Source organism: Anguilla rostrata, chromosome 7 (assembly GCF_018555375.3).
Source record: "Anguilla rostrata isolate EN2019 chromosome 7, ASM1855537v3, whole genome shotgun sequence".
Taxonomy (NCBI): Eukaryota; Metazoa; Chordata; class Actinopteri; order Anguilliformes; family Anguillidae; genus Anguilla; species Anguilla rostrata.
In genome coordinates, this window is record NC_057939.1 from 45,304,555 (window position 1) to 45,321,311 (window position 16,757).

The window sequence follows — 16,757 nt, forward strand, 5'->3', positions numbered from 1 at the left end:
GCGAGGGTCTAGCTTGTGTAAACTCACAGTGCCCCTGGTACTGGACCGTTTATCGTCCTAAAGCCACTGGGAGTTTTGTAAAATAAGGAGAACCACTATGCTCAGTAATAGAGAGTGGCTAAAGGATTAGAGGGGTGATTTTCTCTTTAACAAAGCCACAGAAAGAGGCTTAAGAATATTCCGTTTCAGCATTTCAGTCATCTTTTCACACTGCTCTTATGAAGATTCCTCTTGGAGGCGGGCCTAACCACGCCCGCTCCTCTGCTGTCACCGAGCTGCGTTTGAGTGACAGGCTGTCCTTTGCTCCGCCTTCAGATGGCCCCAGACCCAATCATAAGGAGATGCTGTCCCTGAGAGCCTTCCTGCTGCTGTTCGTCAAACAGCTGATCATGAAGGCAAGTCCCGCCCAAAGTTGCTCTGTCCTTATTGAAAGTGTTAAGACATTTCATTCTTAGTACTTTGCTTTATTGAAAATTGACAAAGAATGGCATATCAGGACTATAGGTTCTTCACTTCCTGCCCTCCATCTGCATTTCACGCGTCATAATAGTCATGTGATTGCAAACAAGCTATTCAGGGAAGTCCTTGTGTATTAAAAAAAAAAAGTGAGATAAAACACAAGGTAGGTAAGGTCGAAGCTGGTTTGTTTTTTGTGTGTGCGCTGCTATGGTGAAAGTTTACAGTACTGTACTGCCTCTGTCCTCCAGGACCACAGTGTGAAGGAGGACGAGCTGCAGAGCATTCTGAACTATCTGCTCACGATGCACGAGGTAATCCAGACAAAATTTCACGCCTTTAAAAAGAGGCCCGTGTGAAAATGAGCTGTCCCGCACGCTTTAAATCGAGTGGAGCCCTGGCAAATCACAACAAACAGCCTGTTTGTTTTGGTGGTGAGCCCCGTTCGATCCCGCAATAAAGCCCGATTTCGCCGTGAAAATTCCTCTTGAAGTGTAAAAGTGTTTTGGTGGACCGCAATGGAAATAAGCCATATTGGCTTTATTTGTGTTTTTTTGTCCTCAGATATTTTAAATTCAGTTTTAAGTGTATGAAATGACTGCAGTGCAGTATAATGTGTATTTTTAAAATGATGAAATAGATTAATTCATTAATAGCAGCTGTTGTGGAGGGATGATTGTGTCCATAGAAGTCTGAAGCTGTCGTGACTGATCAGCCCTTTGGCCACTAGGTGGAGCCCTACCCATACTCCTTTGGCTACTGCCCCTTTTCGCGCTGCCTGTATTTCAAAACTGGCTTTTATGCCATATTTTTAAAAAAGACAAAATTACCAAGGTTAGAGGGAGAGCTATGTCACACACTGTCATCATTTTTTCATTGAGGAGACAGGAAAGGCTGAGTATCCCAAAGAGAAATATCACTTGGCAAAAGGCCCTGTCCCACACTTCAACTAGTTTTTTCTCTTGAATGTATCATTTATGGACGGTCACACAGGGAATATAGGTGCTATAATAATAAATCATGATTTGTACTCCATTACTCAGTTTTTCTGCTTTCTGAAATGTGTCAAAATTAAAAATTGAAAGCTTGGACGTACAGTATATTCATTTTTCTATCGTTGATGGACTTGAAGTCATTGAACTTCACTTGAAGGCTGTGTAGTCGATGCTTGGTTTGTGGTAAGGAACGTAGCGCTGTGCAGCCACTTCATTGAGCAGATGGATTTTCTGCATATTGCCCTTGCTTGTTCATGCAGACATGTCACATATTTTTTTCCTCAAAATGAAAGATTATGCAGTTCCTGGAAGCACATAGAAGGTTCAGGGAGCAAAGAGTTTTTGGATGAGGAGCGTAAGGAACAGCCGGAACAGCGATCAAAGCAGTTTCCTTATTGCAGTAGTGTGGTAGCGATGTGGCTATGCTAAACATGCACTCAGTTACCTTCCACTAGCATTTCTAAAGATATGGTCATTTAGCTTCCATTAGCAATGCTAAATTTATTGTCAGTTAGCTTCCATTAGCAATGCTAAACGTGCGGTCAGTTAGCTCCTATAAATGCTAGACATACAGCCGATTAGCTTACATTAACAATGCTAAAGATATGTTCATTTAACTCTCATTCGCATTAACTGGTTGTTTATCGTATCAGGAGCGGTGCTTACGGTTGGCGAGAGCCAGGTTTACTTATTTGTTTTATTTTCCAGGATGACAACTTAATGGACGTGCTGCAGCTGCTGGTGGCCCTGATGTCCGAACACCCGGGGTCCATGGTGCAGGCCTTCGACCAGCGCAACGGGATAAGGTGCGACGCTCTCTTGCGCCCCACCCCCTCTCCCCGGAGATGGCAAAACTCCAGCGTTGAACCAGGCCAGAGCGCAATCATTTTGGAAAATCCCATAAAAACGTTTTACGAGGCCTAACTGTGTTTAGTACTCGCGGTACTGCAGCACATACTGTAAGCTGACCAGGCGCCCTCACGTTCCGATGAATCTTTCTCTCCGCTCGCCACGTTTCTGCATGATTTGTCTCTCGCAACTTTTTTTTTTTGATCCCACGATCCCATTTGTACGTGAGGCCTGTGTGGGGGCGGAGCTACAGTCCGGGGGGGAAACGCAATCGGATACAGACATCGTCAGGGTTACGGAGGCTAACGTTAGCTCACCTCAGACATGAGCCACAAATTCACACCGATGATTCATATGGGGGAAGAAAGCACAATTTTGTTCCATTTTAAATAGAGTTAATTTGGTTCCTTGGAAATTTAATAAAAATGTCACTTGTTCAGTTCATTACAATTCTCGAGCCTGTCATTTCAGAAGGGAACTGTTTATGAGCTAAATACTTGGGTTTCACTCTTGGACCAATATTTTAGTAAAATGTAAATGAGGATATAGATGCTGGTGTCTTGAAGTAGTTTGTCATTTTGCAGCATGCATGCCTATCAGATTGTATGCTGGTTATACATTATAGATGTATTTCACTACTTTGCCATCACTTTCACAGTTCCAAGTATGTGCATAAACATCACTAATACATGGAATACAGCATATAATTTAAGATTATTATTATTATTATTATTTTGCCTAGCCCTGATTGTAGAAAAGCAAGCGAAAGTGTGAAGAGATCACAGGTGGTGTGGGATGTTTTAGGTGCTGTTTGTTGTTTATGTAATTTTTTGTGTTTTTTTGTAGGGTCATGTATAAGCTGCTTGCGTCTAAAAGCGAGGGGATTCGAGTGCAGGCCCTCAAAGTGGTGGGCTACTTCCTGAAGCATTTATCGCCTAAGTAAGTGCAGAACCGTGTGCATGTGCTGCACGGGGGAGAGAGTGGCCCTCCAATCTCTGCGTTTAATTGCAATTTCTTGAATACTGTGCTGTTTATAACGACGGCAATGCTTGAATACCTCTTTACAAAGACTGAAATGTGCCTTGCACGGAGAGAATATGCCAGTATGCCGGTCCATGTCGGTGTAGGCTTTTTAATCACTGTGAAAAGATGCAAAGCAGTAAGTAACAATACGAGCGTGTGCATTTGAGTTATGATTACAAAGTCCTTCCGTTCACCAATCTTTCTGTTCTTGTAAGTGAGGCCAAGGTGTGAAGTGAAAGTCTCAGGACAGCTTTATGAACTCCGAAGTGCGCTCAGCACAGAGCAGATATTTCATATTTACAGGGTACGGTTAAGTCAAGTGGTGATTAAACAACTTTTTTTTATCCGAAGGTTTAGCCGCTTTTGAATCTGGAGAACTTGTCGGTTTTAATTAGAGATTAAGTGTTTTTTTCTTTATTGGTGCAGTGTTCGGTTCACAGAAGTGCTCCAGAAGAAATGGACCTATCGGGGCACTGGGGACGTTTGCTAATTTGCATTTGATCTTTTTAAAATCTCTCTGCTTTGATCAGTGTGTCCTCCAAAAGCCAGGCTGCGTGAGTGAGAGCGTTCTCAAAGCCCTGGCCCAGGCTAGTGTGATTACCAGCACAGAGCTCAGTGCTAAGGGCGAACACGTCCGTCCATACTTCTGTGAGCTTTTACTCTTACAGAGTTGAGTGCCTTGCACATGCTGATAAATGTGTCTGTCTGTGTGTGTGTGTGTGTGTGTGTGCGTGCGTTTGTGTGTGTGTGTGTGTGTGTGTGTGTGTGTGTGTGTGCGTGCGTCCGTGTGTGTGTGTGTGTGTGTGTGTGTGTGTGCGTGCGTGCGTGTGTGTTTTTTTGCAGGAGGAAGTCAGAAGTCATGCAAACCCACGGCCTCTTCTCTCTGCTGTCTGAACGTCTCATGCTCCAGACGAACAAGGTCACAATGACCACCTACAACGTGCTCTTTGAGGTCAGAAATGTTCCAGGACAACCGCGTATCCTCAGCTAATTGTACATTTAGATGCACCAAGACTATTTTCTAAGCGGTGTTACAGAACAGTACTACCGGATTAATAAAGGAATACAGATTGAAAATGTATTATTCCTGCTACTTCTGTTGTATTTGACTGGATGTATTTCATGGAAAAAATGTTAGTTTTCGACAGATTTTCTCACTAGTATTTTTTTCAAGGTTATGGCAGATTTTATTTTTGATGAGAAATAACATCTTGGCCAATTTTATATTTGGTTTGGCTTCCAAAATCAAAAGGTATGAAGAACTGATTGATAAAGACATAATTTAAATAATGCATCTCTAATTCTTTATCATTTTAGAATTTCTGACTTTATTGCTATACAACAGATGAAATACCTGAAATTATTTTAACATTTTAAATTTAACATACAAAACATTGCTGCAATATAGTGCTTAAAAGTTCTTCCACTTCCTCTAAAATTCTGAGAACTCACATTAAACCTGTGCAGTTCAAGGCGATTTCGGATTTATTAAAAGATGTGTTAAGTATTTGAAATTTGTAAATGGTTTGAGACCATTTTAAAAGGGAAAAAAGGTTTTCTTTAAACTGCACTAAGCATTATGACCTTGCATATTTTTGTGTATTTAAATGTGTGTGTATATTCTCTGTATATACACACACAATGTATGTGCACTGTACATGCTTTGTGTGTGTGTGTGTACATGTAACTTGTGTGTTATTTTATCTGATGTTTTTGTTCCTTTTAATTGCTAACCTGACCCAGGGAATACATCTCTTAATTGAAAATTTATTTGTTTGAATTTGCTCACTTTCATCTTTTATTTTTGCTATTAAAGTATCAATATGCTTACCTTGTTTTTCTTTTTAGTAAAGGAAATGAGTGTACAGTGTTTCCTTCGTGTGGGTAAAATATCTTGATGAATTGACCCCGCCCCCCCCTTCTCTGCAGATCCTGACAGAGCAGATCTGCACACAAGTGATTCACAAACAGCACCCTGACCCAGATTCCAGCGTAAAGATTCATAACCCACGTGAGTGCGCCCGTCTCCCCTCTGATACGCATCTGCATCTCGAGCCAAAATGGAGCTCAGGTTCAGTCTGCCTCCCGGGTCTGCTGAGACACTAATGAGCCAAAATGGACCTTTCTTCACATGCATAAATCATTGTAATTTTCCCAAGAAACAGCTGTACACTAAATAGCTATAGAAGTTGAGGTTTCCTTTAGTGCTCAGCTGGGAAGATTTATACATAAAATCTTAGAAGTTAAAGTTAGCAATTTGACAAAGTGGTCTGCGCCAAATACCACAACCCACGCAAAATCTGTGCTTTCCTGAATGAATGTGCTCTAAAAAGTGCAGTGGCACCTTGAAAGAGATAGCGTAGCATGGATAACTGATGTTTTCCCGCACAATCAGAATGGTGGGCTAATTGCTGACTATCCTGCCCATTTTGGGGCGTCTCTGTGGTGTGTTTCATTTATCTGTGCCCGACTGAAACTCTTGTCACTTGGGCCCAGGTGGGCTGCCTGTGTTTCAGTGGAAACTCCGTTCGAACAGCAAAGCTCCAATACCGCCAAATCTCCTACAGTATCTAGAGATCTTGTAATATCTAGAGATTAGTTGTTAACTTGGGTCTTTGGTGGTAAACCTTATTTCATCAAATTAAATTTATATTTAAGAAGATAGTAGGGAAAAAAAACTTTTCACGTTATATGATCCTTTTTAAAAAAATCATACTACCCTTTTGCCTGTTTTATGAATTAATTTATTTTTTATGTAGAAAGTGCACACCGTTGAGCAGTGTCAGTTTTTTTTTTTTCGTTAGGGAGTCTTGATTTAGTCCCTCCTCAAGCCGCTGATTTCCTACCATTGCCCCTTTTAAGTCCAAACACAACGCAGACAAGGAAACGCCGTTTCCCTGAAATTACCTCAGGAAGAACGCAGACCGAACGAGGAACGGACGAGGGGGTCTGAACGCGAGGCCGGTGTTAGTTCTCTATCGGCGGCGTTCAGTGAGTCATAATTCGGCCCTGGCGCAGAAGCGGCACAGTCGTCTGAACGAACGCGTGACCGAGCCGCCCGGTTTGGGTCAGGGAGACGGGGAGCGCGAGTGCCCTGCTCAGGCAAATGGACCCTGACATCCTCTGAGTAACCAGCATAAACACCCAGTCTCTTCAGTTTAGGGCTGCGGAATATTCCGGAAAACAACTCGGTGTTTGTTATGAAACACAATTTTCTTTTTTTGGTTTCTGGCCACCATTTTGCGACCAGGTGTTTGTTCTTTGCGAAAGAAAATTGTGTGTGACACAAAAATACACCAGTGCCGGGAAAAAGGACCTGACGAGTTTCAGACCTTTGCATTTGTGGTATCTTTATTTACTCAATGATTTGGGGAAAAAAACGATGTATGAGAAAATATAATGTGCAAATTTATTTCAAGTATATTCTTTTTTTTTCAGTTACTTTTAACTGTTACATATTTTTCAGTACTGCGTAATCTTACCGAATCCTCCTGTAACAGTAGTGCTGCACTTTTGACTGTAGAGATCCTGTAACAGTAGTGCTGTGCTTTTGACTGTAGAGATCCTGTACCAGTAGTGATGTGCGTTTGATTATAGAGATCCTGTAACAGTAGTTATGTGCGTGTGACTGTAGAGATCCTGTAACAGTAGTGATGTGCGTTTGATTGTAGAGGTCCTGTAACAGTAGTGCTGTGCTTGTGACTGTAGAGATCCTGTAACAGTAGTGATGTGCGTGTGACTGTAGAGATCCTGTTACAGTGCCTTTGACTGTAGAGATCCTGTAACAGCGATACTGTGCATTTGTCTGTAGAGATCCTGTAACAGCGATACTGTGCCTTTGACTGTAGAGATCCTGTTACACTGGTGCTGTGCTTGTGACTTTAGAGATCCTGTAACAGTAGTGTTGTGTTTGTGACTGTAGAGTTCCTGTAAGACAGACGCTGTGCATTTGTCTGTAGAGTTCCTGTAACAGTGATACTGTGCTTGTGTCTGTAGAGATCCTGAAGGTGATTGCCGCACTGCTGAAGAACTCGCCTCAGAACCCGGAGAGCATGGAGGTGCGGAGGGTCTTCCTGTCCGACATGATCAAGCTGTTTAACAACAGCCGAGACAACAGGAGGTGAGCACAGCTGTCCCTCCCTCTCTCTCTCATTCTCTCTCTCGCTCTCTCTCTCTCACTGTCTCTCTCCCTCACTCTTTCTCATTGCTCTATTTAACTGAAATAAAGAATTCAAATACGTACAGCTGTTTCTGACAGCTTTTTTTCTGTGTATGTGTCTTATCAATTTGTGTGTGTGTGTGTGTGTTCCTACCGTGCTTGTGTGTGGCGTATGTGTGTTTGATGTGTTTGTCTATTTGTGTGTGTGTGTGATGTGTCATCTGTGTGTGGGGCTATGCACTTTTGTTGTGCGTGCGTGTATGTGCGTGTGTATACCTTTGTTTGTTTGTGTGTGTGTGTGTTCCTACCTGTGTGTGTGTGTGTGTGCGTATGTGTGTGTTCGTACCTGTGTGTGTGTGTGCGAGCAGGAGCCTGCTGCAGTGCTCGGTGTGGCAGGAGTGGATGCTCTCTCTGAGCTACATCAGCCCGCACAGCAGCGAGGAGCAGAAGATCACGGAGATGGTGTACGCCGTCTTCCGCATCCTGCTCTACCACGCCATCAAGTACGAGTGGGGCGGCTGGCGCGTGTGGGTGGACACGCTGTCCATCACCCACTCCAAGGTGAGACGCACACACACATACACACTTCACACTGCTCACTTTTTGTTTCAGAAACGCGTGCGCCTGCTAGCTACACCGGTGTTTCGACGAAAGGGTGGTAAATCATCCAAAGTCCTTTGCCCAAAATTGGCCAGGAAAAAAAAAATAAGGTTGAGGTTTTGCATTCTGTTCCGCCGTCCGCACATTTAATTTAAAATCGAATTACTTCAGCCTAGTTGCAAAATTCCCTCCACGACTGCTTATTTATAACTTCAGTATTTATATCTGGTGATCTTTATATCTTTGTTCATGTTACATTACGTTATTTGTTCCAGGGCAGTGAAGTAATTCCGCCTGTGGTTTGGGATTTTAAAGCTCGCATATTTCAGTTTGCATATCGCTGCAGCGACGGCAGATGGCCACAAGGGGGCAGAACTGCTCTGCTGAGCGGCAGCCTGTAGTCTAATGAACCTCCTCAGAGTCTCAGCCTCTTACTTAATACCTGCTTCTGCGGAGGAAGAGAGACAAAAGAGACCGAAGAGCATTTTCACTTGATGAGGTTCTGACTGGCCTGTAATGACTGTCATTTCATTGCGTATCAGTGCAGAGAAGATCATTACGTATCAGTACAGGAGTACATGCGTGTGTATAACGTATTACCTCATCAATGCAGGAAGCTCACACTACGTAATGAAAGAATATTAGAATTTCATTTTTGAATTCCATTGACAAATTGTCATTGTATTTATGTGGACCCTGGTGCAGTGACATTTCATCTCTTTATTTTCTAAGCTTTAGGTTAGGTTTTTACTGGAGCCAGTCAGATAGTTTCTAGTTTCTAGCGCACAGGAGTGTGCCAACTTATCATTGGAGTAAAACCTTAATTTGAAAAATGAATACCTGAGAAATGAATAATTGAGAATTAGAGATATTAATCATTAATGCAATGGAAAGCCTAAGGTTTGAAATGTACTGATTATTGAATACAGTGCATGCACACTAAATTAATGCACATAAATGCAGCCAATTTAATTTGACTCCCTGTGAATATATGTGATCTGAATCAGACATATTATTTGAAATGACATTTTGAACATTTTTTGCTTCTTTTTGTAAGGACATACAGAGTAGTTGCCATTTAGGGGACGAATGCTCAGCCATTCAGATACCTCTCCTGCTTGTCTCACGTGAGATATGATTTTTTAATTTCCTTTTTTGTGTATGGGCTGGGTGTAGGCTGGTTTGCAGTCCCCCTTAGCCGATCTGAAAGCGCGGTTACTCTGGGAATCCAGCGTTAGCCCGGCCGTCTGTGATGACCATTGAGATGCATGCGGCCCGCGGTGCGAGAGCTGGAGAAACTCGATTGCTATTTTATTGTCCGGTTTGATAGATCTCCTGCCACCTCCGCAGCCACGGAGCTGTTTGTCACTGTAACTCCGTTCTCCCAGCAGCTGTGCGCGTGTGCGCGTGCGTGTGCGTGTGTGTGCGTGTGTGTGTGCGTGTGTATGTGTATGTGTGTGTGTGCGTGTGTCTGTGTGTGTGTGTGTGTGTATGTGTGTGTATGTGTGTGTGTGTGTGTGTGGTGTGTCGTGTGTTGGTGTGTGGTTGTTGTCATGATGCTGTGTGTTGTGCTGTGTGTGTGTGTGTGTGTGTGTGCTCATGGTTGTTTGGTTGGCCAGTTTGCCACAGGCAGCTGTATTTTTTCTTTTCTCTTTTCTTTTTTGAGGTTATAACATTTTCATTGCCAGCGCACTTTTTACAAATGTAGGTATAAATTATGATTTTCTGTTCCAAATTTCTGAATTTTATTTAGCAGCTTTCTGTGTAGTATCTTTGTGAGGCTCAATTGTAATATATGTATCAATTGGAGCATTACTGCACTACTTTAATTCATGAACAAGTACATCTTAAGATTTTATTTATACGTATTTGATATTTGAAATAAATCAAATTATAAAGGTAAAAACAAAACCAAAAGTTGCGTTAATTTACTTCCTATAGTTGATTCTATTGGCCGAAAAATACTGAAAATGTACAATGAACATGCCCGTAATAAGAAACATTATACTGATTTATAAATACCGTTTCTGTTCTTCACCAGAATTGACAAAATTATCCCCGCAAAACATAACACGCAGTCAGTGGCGTAATTGGCTACATTTCAGCGTGTATCAATATTTAGTTTTAGATTGAAAGGCCCGTGTTTAAGGCTTCCTGGGGAAAAACGAAAGGCTGAGTTTGTATTACAGATTTGTTCCAGGTTTCTGCGCTGCGCTCCTACTGTAGCTCCACTGTACTGTCTGAAGCACTCTTAATGGCTACAGCCAGTCAAGTGGCTAGGGTAGGATGCAGAGCAAAAATTATTATGGAAGCAAAGCAAAGAAAAAAAATGTATAGTACGAGGGCGGGAAAACTATGAAAAATGACACACAAAAAATCTGAAAATGCACACGCTCACACAGCGTGTGAAGTGTTGCAGGGCTAGGAAGACTCCTAGAAGTTGCTTGAGTCTCTCCGAAGCTGGTGCTCCTCAGCTAGTTACTTACATAGGTACAGTTATACGCAGAATCAGGATGGGCGAATTATGAGCATATTCTTTAGCTTTTTAGCTGCTCATGCTATACAAAGAGTGTGTTCTCCAACCCGGCTGCTGTTTTCCGTTCTGCTGCTTTTGTGTTTATTGAGAGATTTTCTGGAACACAGCTGCTTAAAGCAAACCTATTTCACAACACCAAGGCCTTGTGCATTTGTCGGTGGCAAATAGTAACAAATCTTTTTCCGTGTACATGTATGTGTTCATTTTGTAGGAACTGTTATCCAGATAACTTGGAGAATAGTTCATACCGTAATGCTCAACGAACAACAGTATAAATGCACAAATGGTGTGTAACGTGAGAGAAACGAAGTGAAATTGCAGAAAAAGTCTCAGTTTCGTCGAACTTCGGGGCTGTTCGCAGTCGAGTCTGCTGTATGGCGCTTCCCATCTCACTGATGTGGTCCAACTCTGCTGCCCCTGCTGGTCAGAACTTCCCCGCGCTCTCAGTTCTTCTGAGTCTCCCCTCATGTTCAGAACTTCAGTCGACTCACCTGTCAGGTTATTTCATCAGTCTGTACGTACAAGCACAACTACCCATACCGCTACAGCAAAAGAAAGAAAAGTTTCAGGAGGAAAACACAGACACTCTCCACACACCCCGCGGCCTGCATTGATTTTTATTTCTTTTAGGCTGGAATTTGGTTTGGTCAATTGGATTTGCACCCGACTTCTCCTTCTCCCACCCGTTTGTTTTGTGGTTTCGCTCTATCTATCGATCTGAACAAGAAGAGTGGAACGCCCTGCAGTGCATCTGTCCTGGGCGACAGTGACCTTACTGGACCACGGTGGCCCCTCCCACCCAAAGCTTCTGCGATTGTCATTCGCTGAGAGGGAAGTGGGAGGAGCTCTGACATTCTGGGGGAGCTTTGATCTATAGTACATAGACACATATACCACTAAAAACACGATACCAGAAATTTAGCGGCATAAATGATGGTTTAAACTCGTTCAAATTCTTTGTTGTTTTGGGGAGCGCGTACTCGGCTGGTACATTACAAATTCAATTGTTTCCCCATTATAAAACCACTCTGTTATTCACTGTACCTTAAGGCTGCAATTACCCCAAGCCAGAGAACCATGTGTGTAGCGATAGCTCTCCTTGGAGACATGGAGCAGAATATTGAGTATGAGCTGCTCTGATCTCTGAGGCTACTCTGAAAACGGTGTCTGAAACCTCACTTATTTGTACTATAAACCATGTTTTGTGACTCAAGGCTATACTGTTATTTCTTCCACTGTGAATTTGACATTTTAGATTTGAAGTGCTTAGTCGTGAAACATAATATATAAAATGCACAGAAAGTTTGTTTATTATACAAAGATTGACCCATTGCTGATGTAATTAATTAATTAATTTAATATATTATTATATAATAATAATAATAATAATAATAAATCCAGGGAAAATATTGCGCAGGGAAAATATTGCAAGTAATAGATTAACATATTTAATGTTACCATATGCATGCATGTTTCCTTGCGTGCTTGAGTGTGTTGTAAAAAACAGTCCAGAACACACAGGCCTACCATCCATGCATAAACGCTGCTCAGTGCAGTGCAGTAACTGTGTGCTTTCTGTGAACGATCGGGTCATTAGTAGCTGGCGTGTTCTCGTGCATGTCGCTGAAACGGAACAGAGATTCCGCAGCGAGCAACCGTACCGCCATTTTGTTTCTATTCCATTCTGCTCGTGCGCACGGGGAAACGAGAATCTGCCCCATTTTTTTACACACGCTTTTATGCTCAAGCCGTTTCACAAGTTTGGACACAAATGACTGAGGCTCCACTGTGCTGAGGAAATAAGAAGTATTTTTTTTAACGTATGAACAACTGTTTGAACTGTTACAATTTGTTTTCCTCCTTTTATCCAGTTTTTTGTTTAATATTTTCCATTTTCAACACATGCCATTGTTCTATATTCAGTGTGCAAGTTTGATGCTAGCTTGGGGGGGGGGGGGCGGTTGCTAAATATTGAACGTCAAATTAAGTTAATTAATTGCACAGCCGGTGCTTCGACTGGCCACCAGACAAGAAAAAAAAGCCTTTAACTGCCGGTGTATTTAGAAGCATTCTGCAGTAAGAAAACCACTATGGATTAAGACTCAAATGATCTGGAAGATTGACTGCCTGGGCTGCCAGCTCATTTAGAACAATAGCTGCTAATTCATTGCAAACGATCAGGTTTCCTCTTCCAGATGCAAATGCCTTCGGGTGAGACGTGAAGCTCCGCTGAGGTAAACGCTCGTGTCTCCTACTTCCTGTATTCAAAGTTAATTAGATTGATGCAGCTCCATATACGAGTGCTGCCAGGCCATTTGTTTGACTGTGTGTTTTTTTTTTTTTGAGGCAGGCGAGCGGACGTTATAGCCGTTTCTGACGGTAACTGAAAACAGTGACTTTTCGCTAATGTCCGCCGAAACCGCAAAATGTGCCTTTGACCAAACTTGACGGAGTGCAGCGATAATCATATTCATACTCACATTTTTTTATCGTGGCCTCCATCCAAAGCCTTCGAGTGCGGAGGGGTACCTCACCTCGTCCCCCCCCCCCCCACTCTGTACGGCCGTGCAGTTTGTGTAGACCGCGCCCATCATTGCGACGCAGAATGTAAACGGCCTAGTCGTGCCGTCGCTCTGCGTGCGTAATCTCCTGTGATCTCAGAATTCTCTTTGTACGTCAAAAAAAAAAAATCTTTTGATTTTGGGGATTATGTCCGTACCAGACAGACTTTTTGGAAGTTGAAGGAGACGCATGGGGCTGACGTTAACCAGACCTTTGTACGTTCGTTGAACGGTCCTAATAACAGCTAATGACGGCGATGATGTTCACCAGGCTGTGTTTGTCTTGGCTGTTTTTTTTTTTTTTAGGTATCGTTTGAGCAGCACAAGGAGAACCTGGCGCGTATGTTCAAGGAGTACCAGAGGCTGGGAGCGGAGGGGCAAGGCCGGATCAGAACCGTCTCGGGGGCCAGCAGCGAGGCGGAGGCGCTCACCCGCTCCTCCAGCCTCCGCACCGTGGAGGAGAGGGCCCCGTCCGCCGTCATCGAGCTTCCCGCGGAGGGCGGGGCGACCGCCACGGGACCGGGGGAAGGCTCGCCCGCGGAAGTGGCCATAACGGTGTCCGACATCCTCAGCAGAGCCCCCGAGGAGGAGAAGCCGGAAGGGGACGAGGGTGGTTCTGGACCCTGCGCGGATGCAGGAGAAGCTCAGGAGGCAGCAGTGCATGCTGGGAATCTCACAGAGGAAGCTGCCGCTGGCGAACGAGAAGATGGAAGCAAGCAGGACACGCCGGTCGAGACCTCGACCGACTCCGTTACAGACAGCACCAAAGAGGAAACTACAGTGGGAAAGACAGGAGAGGATGAAGCTGTGGTTACGAAGGTAGAAGCTGAGGTTGAGAAGGAAGAAGCTGAGGTTGAGAAGGAAGAAGCTGAGGTTCAGAAGGTAGAAGCTGAGGTTGAGAAGGAAGAAGCTGAGGTTCAGAAGACAGAAGCTGTGTGTGAGAATGAGAAGGCAGAAGCTGAGGTTGAGAAGGAGGAAGCTGAGGTTGAGAAGGTAGAAGCTGTGGGTGAGAAGGTAGAAGCTGAGGTAGAAGCTGTGGTTGAGAAGGTAGAAGCTGTGGGTGAGAAGGTAGAAGCTGAGGTTGAGAAGGCAGAAGCTGGGGTTGAGAAGGAAGAAGCTGAGGTTGAGAAAGCAGAAGCTGAGGTTGAGAAGCCAGAAGCTGAGGTTGAGAAGGTAGAAGCTGAGGTAGAAGCTGTGGTTGAGAAGGTAGAAGCTGAGGTTGAGAAGGCAGAAGCTGTGGGTGAGAAGGTGGAAGCTGAGGTTGAGAATGTAAAAGCTGTGGTTGAGACGGTAGAAACTGTGGTTGAAGAGGAAGCTGTGGTTGAGAAGGTAGAAGCTGAGGTTGTAGATGAAGTTGTGGTTGAGAAGGTAGAAGCTGAGGTTGAGAAGGTTGAAGCTGTGGTTGAGAAGGTAGTAGCTGAGGCAGTGGTTACTGTTGATGCGGTGAGCAGTGAGACCCAGTCAAAGGGAGAGGACCTTGAAGATGAAGGCGTTCCTTCAGCCAAGGTCAGAGATGACAGCCTGGAAGATGCCTCCTACGTGTCTGCCATTACGACCATAGGAGAGGACGAGGAGGATGACCAAAGCAGTGCTACTGGCAAGCCTTGTGACGAAGAGGTGGTTTGCAAAAAGGAGGAGACCGTGGCTCAGGAGGTGGAGCCTGTGGCTGTAGAGGCGGCGCCTGTGGCTGAGGAGGTGAAGCCTGTGGCTCAGGAGGAGGAGCCAGTGGCTCAGGAGGTAGAGGCTGTGGCTCAGGAAGTGGAGCCTGTGGCTCAGGAGGAGGAGCCTGTGGCTCAGGAGATGAAGCTTGTGGCTCAGAAAGTGGACCCTGTGGCTCAGGAGGTGGAGCCTGCGACTCAGGTGGAGGAGGAGCCTGTGGCTGAGGTGGAGTCTGTGGCTGAGGAAGAGGAGCCTGTGGCTCAGGAGGTGGAGCTTGTGGCTCAGAAGGTGGAGCCTGTGACTCAGATGGAGGAGCCAGTGGCTCCAGAGGTGGGGCCTGTAGCTGAGGCAGTGGTGCCTGTGGAACTGGAGGAGGCTGACCACCCTGCGGAATCCACTGAGACAATAGAGCCCCCGAGCACTGAGACAGTGCAACAGCATGCTGAAAGAGAAGATCTCCCCCGCACTGAGGCAGTGGAACAGTCCACTGAATCTGCTGAACCCCCTGGCACCGAGGGAATGGAACAAGCTGCCGAAACTGTGAACCCCCCCAGTACCGAGACAGTGGAACAGCCTGCCGAAGCAGTGAACCCCCCCAGTACCGAGACAGTGGAACAGCCTGCCGAAACTGTGAACCCCCCCAGTACCGAGACAGTGGAACAGCCTGCCGAAACTGTGAACCTCCCCAGCACTGAGACAGTGGAACAGGTGGCCTCGCCAGAGAATGAAGGGGGCGAGAGCAGCACTGCCCAGAAGACCAAAGAGATCAAGATCGCCCGGCTGGACGTGTCGAGCGTGGCCTCGGACACAGAGAAGCTGAAACTGAAGGAGCAGACATCAGCTGTACGTGGTGACCATTACAATCAATTAATACTTTAGCTGTACGCAATGACCATTACATTCAATTAGGACTTGAGCTGTACGAAATCACCATTACATTCAATTAATTCTTCAGCTGTACGTGGTGACCATTACATTCAATTAACACTTTAGCTGTACGCAATCACCATTACATTCAATTTGGACTTTAGCTGTACATGGCAGCCATTACGTTCAATCAGTACTTTAGCTGTGTGTGGTGACCGTTACATTCAGTTAATGCTTCAGCTGTATGCAGTGACCATTATATTTAATTAGTTCTTTAGCTTATTCAGTGTGTGTGAATGTAGGATACGCTGTAATGTAATGTATTAGCACGTGTTAGCAAGCTAAGCATTAGCGAGCTGTTAGCTGTTGGTGGTGTTAGCCTTGCTTCGCACGTTCAGTGCAGTAACGCTCTTTCGGCTCGAAGGAGGACGCCAGCGCCACTCCGGCTACCCCAACCGCCCCGCCCGCCGCGCCCGCCGCTCAGGGGGCGGAGGGGGCTTCCGCGGGACGCTCCACCATGTTCCGCATCCCGGAGTTCCGCTGGTCCCACATGCACCAGCGCCTGCTGACGGACCTGCTCTTCTCCATCGAGACGGACGTTCAGATGTGGCGGAGGTGAGCAACGTTCTGAGATTGGTGTTATTTTTGTTTTGTGAAAAAATAACGACTCCCCGATTTTCACCCGTCTGCCTGACAATTCAACACTCACGGGTGTCTATTCCTAAATTTTTGGTCTTCGGTTTTGCATCTAACCATATCAGATTAGATTAAGGTTTAAAGTGTGTCTGATGAGTTGTAGATCATTGGTTTATCAGCCAGTTGCATCAGCCAATCATTTGGCCCCCTGGTTGCTATGAGGAAGCAGTGGTTAGAGATAGAGAGGGTCATGTGGTCTCTCAGGCCCCCCGGTGTGGCAGCTTGGCTTGTTCTCCTCGTGCTGGCTCTCTGTACACTGTACAGTGCGGCTAACGGCCGTGCTTTGAAATCTGCCCCAGGAGAATGAATGTGGAAATAGGGCAGAATGTTTTTATTGTTATTTTAACCTCCAAACC

The 16,757-nt window shown here is 44.9% G+C and overlaps 1 protein-coding gene across 50 annotated transcripts in view; it reads left to right on the plus strand.

Annotated features, from left to right (window-relative positions):
• LOC135259824 (lipopolysaccharide-responsive and beige-like anchor protein) overlaps positions 1-16,757 on the plus strand; it is a 207,272-nt gene that overhangs the window by 37,579 nt on the left and 152,936 nt on the right. For 7 of the 50 annotated variants that reach the window (XR_010331386.1, XM_064344595.1, XM_064344597.1 and 4 more), the window contains exons 14-23: positions 316-395; positions 708-770; positions 2,160-2,257; positions 3,147-3,239; positions 4,167-4,275; positions 5,253-5,334; positions 7,320-7,443; positions 7,851-8,043; positions 13,486-15,681; positions 16,130-16,320. Coding sequence is in view for 49 of the 50 variants with exons in the window: in XM_064344595.1 (XP_064200665.1) it covers positions 316-395; positions 708-770; positions 2,160-2,257; positions 3,147-3,239; positions 4,167-4,275; positions 5,253-5,334; positions 7,320-7,443; positions 7,851-8,043; positions 13,486-15,681; positions 16,130-16,320 (3,229 nt within the window). In the remaining variant the exon portion in view is untranslated. The remainder of the gene's footprint in view (positions 1-315; positions 396-707; positions 771-2,159; positions 2,258-3,146; positions 3,240-4,166; positions 4,276-5,252; positions 5,335-7,319; positions 7,444-7,850; positions 8,044-13,485; positions 15,682-16,129; positions 16,321-16,757) is intronic. The other 43 variants (XM_064344634.1, XM_064344639.1, XM_064344642.1 and 40 more) reach the window with 43 other exon arrangements.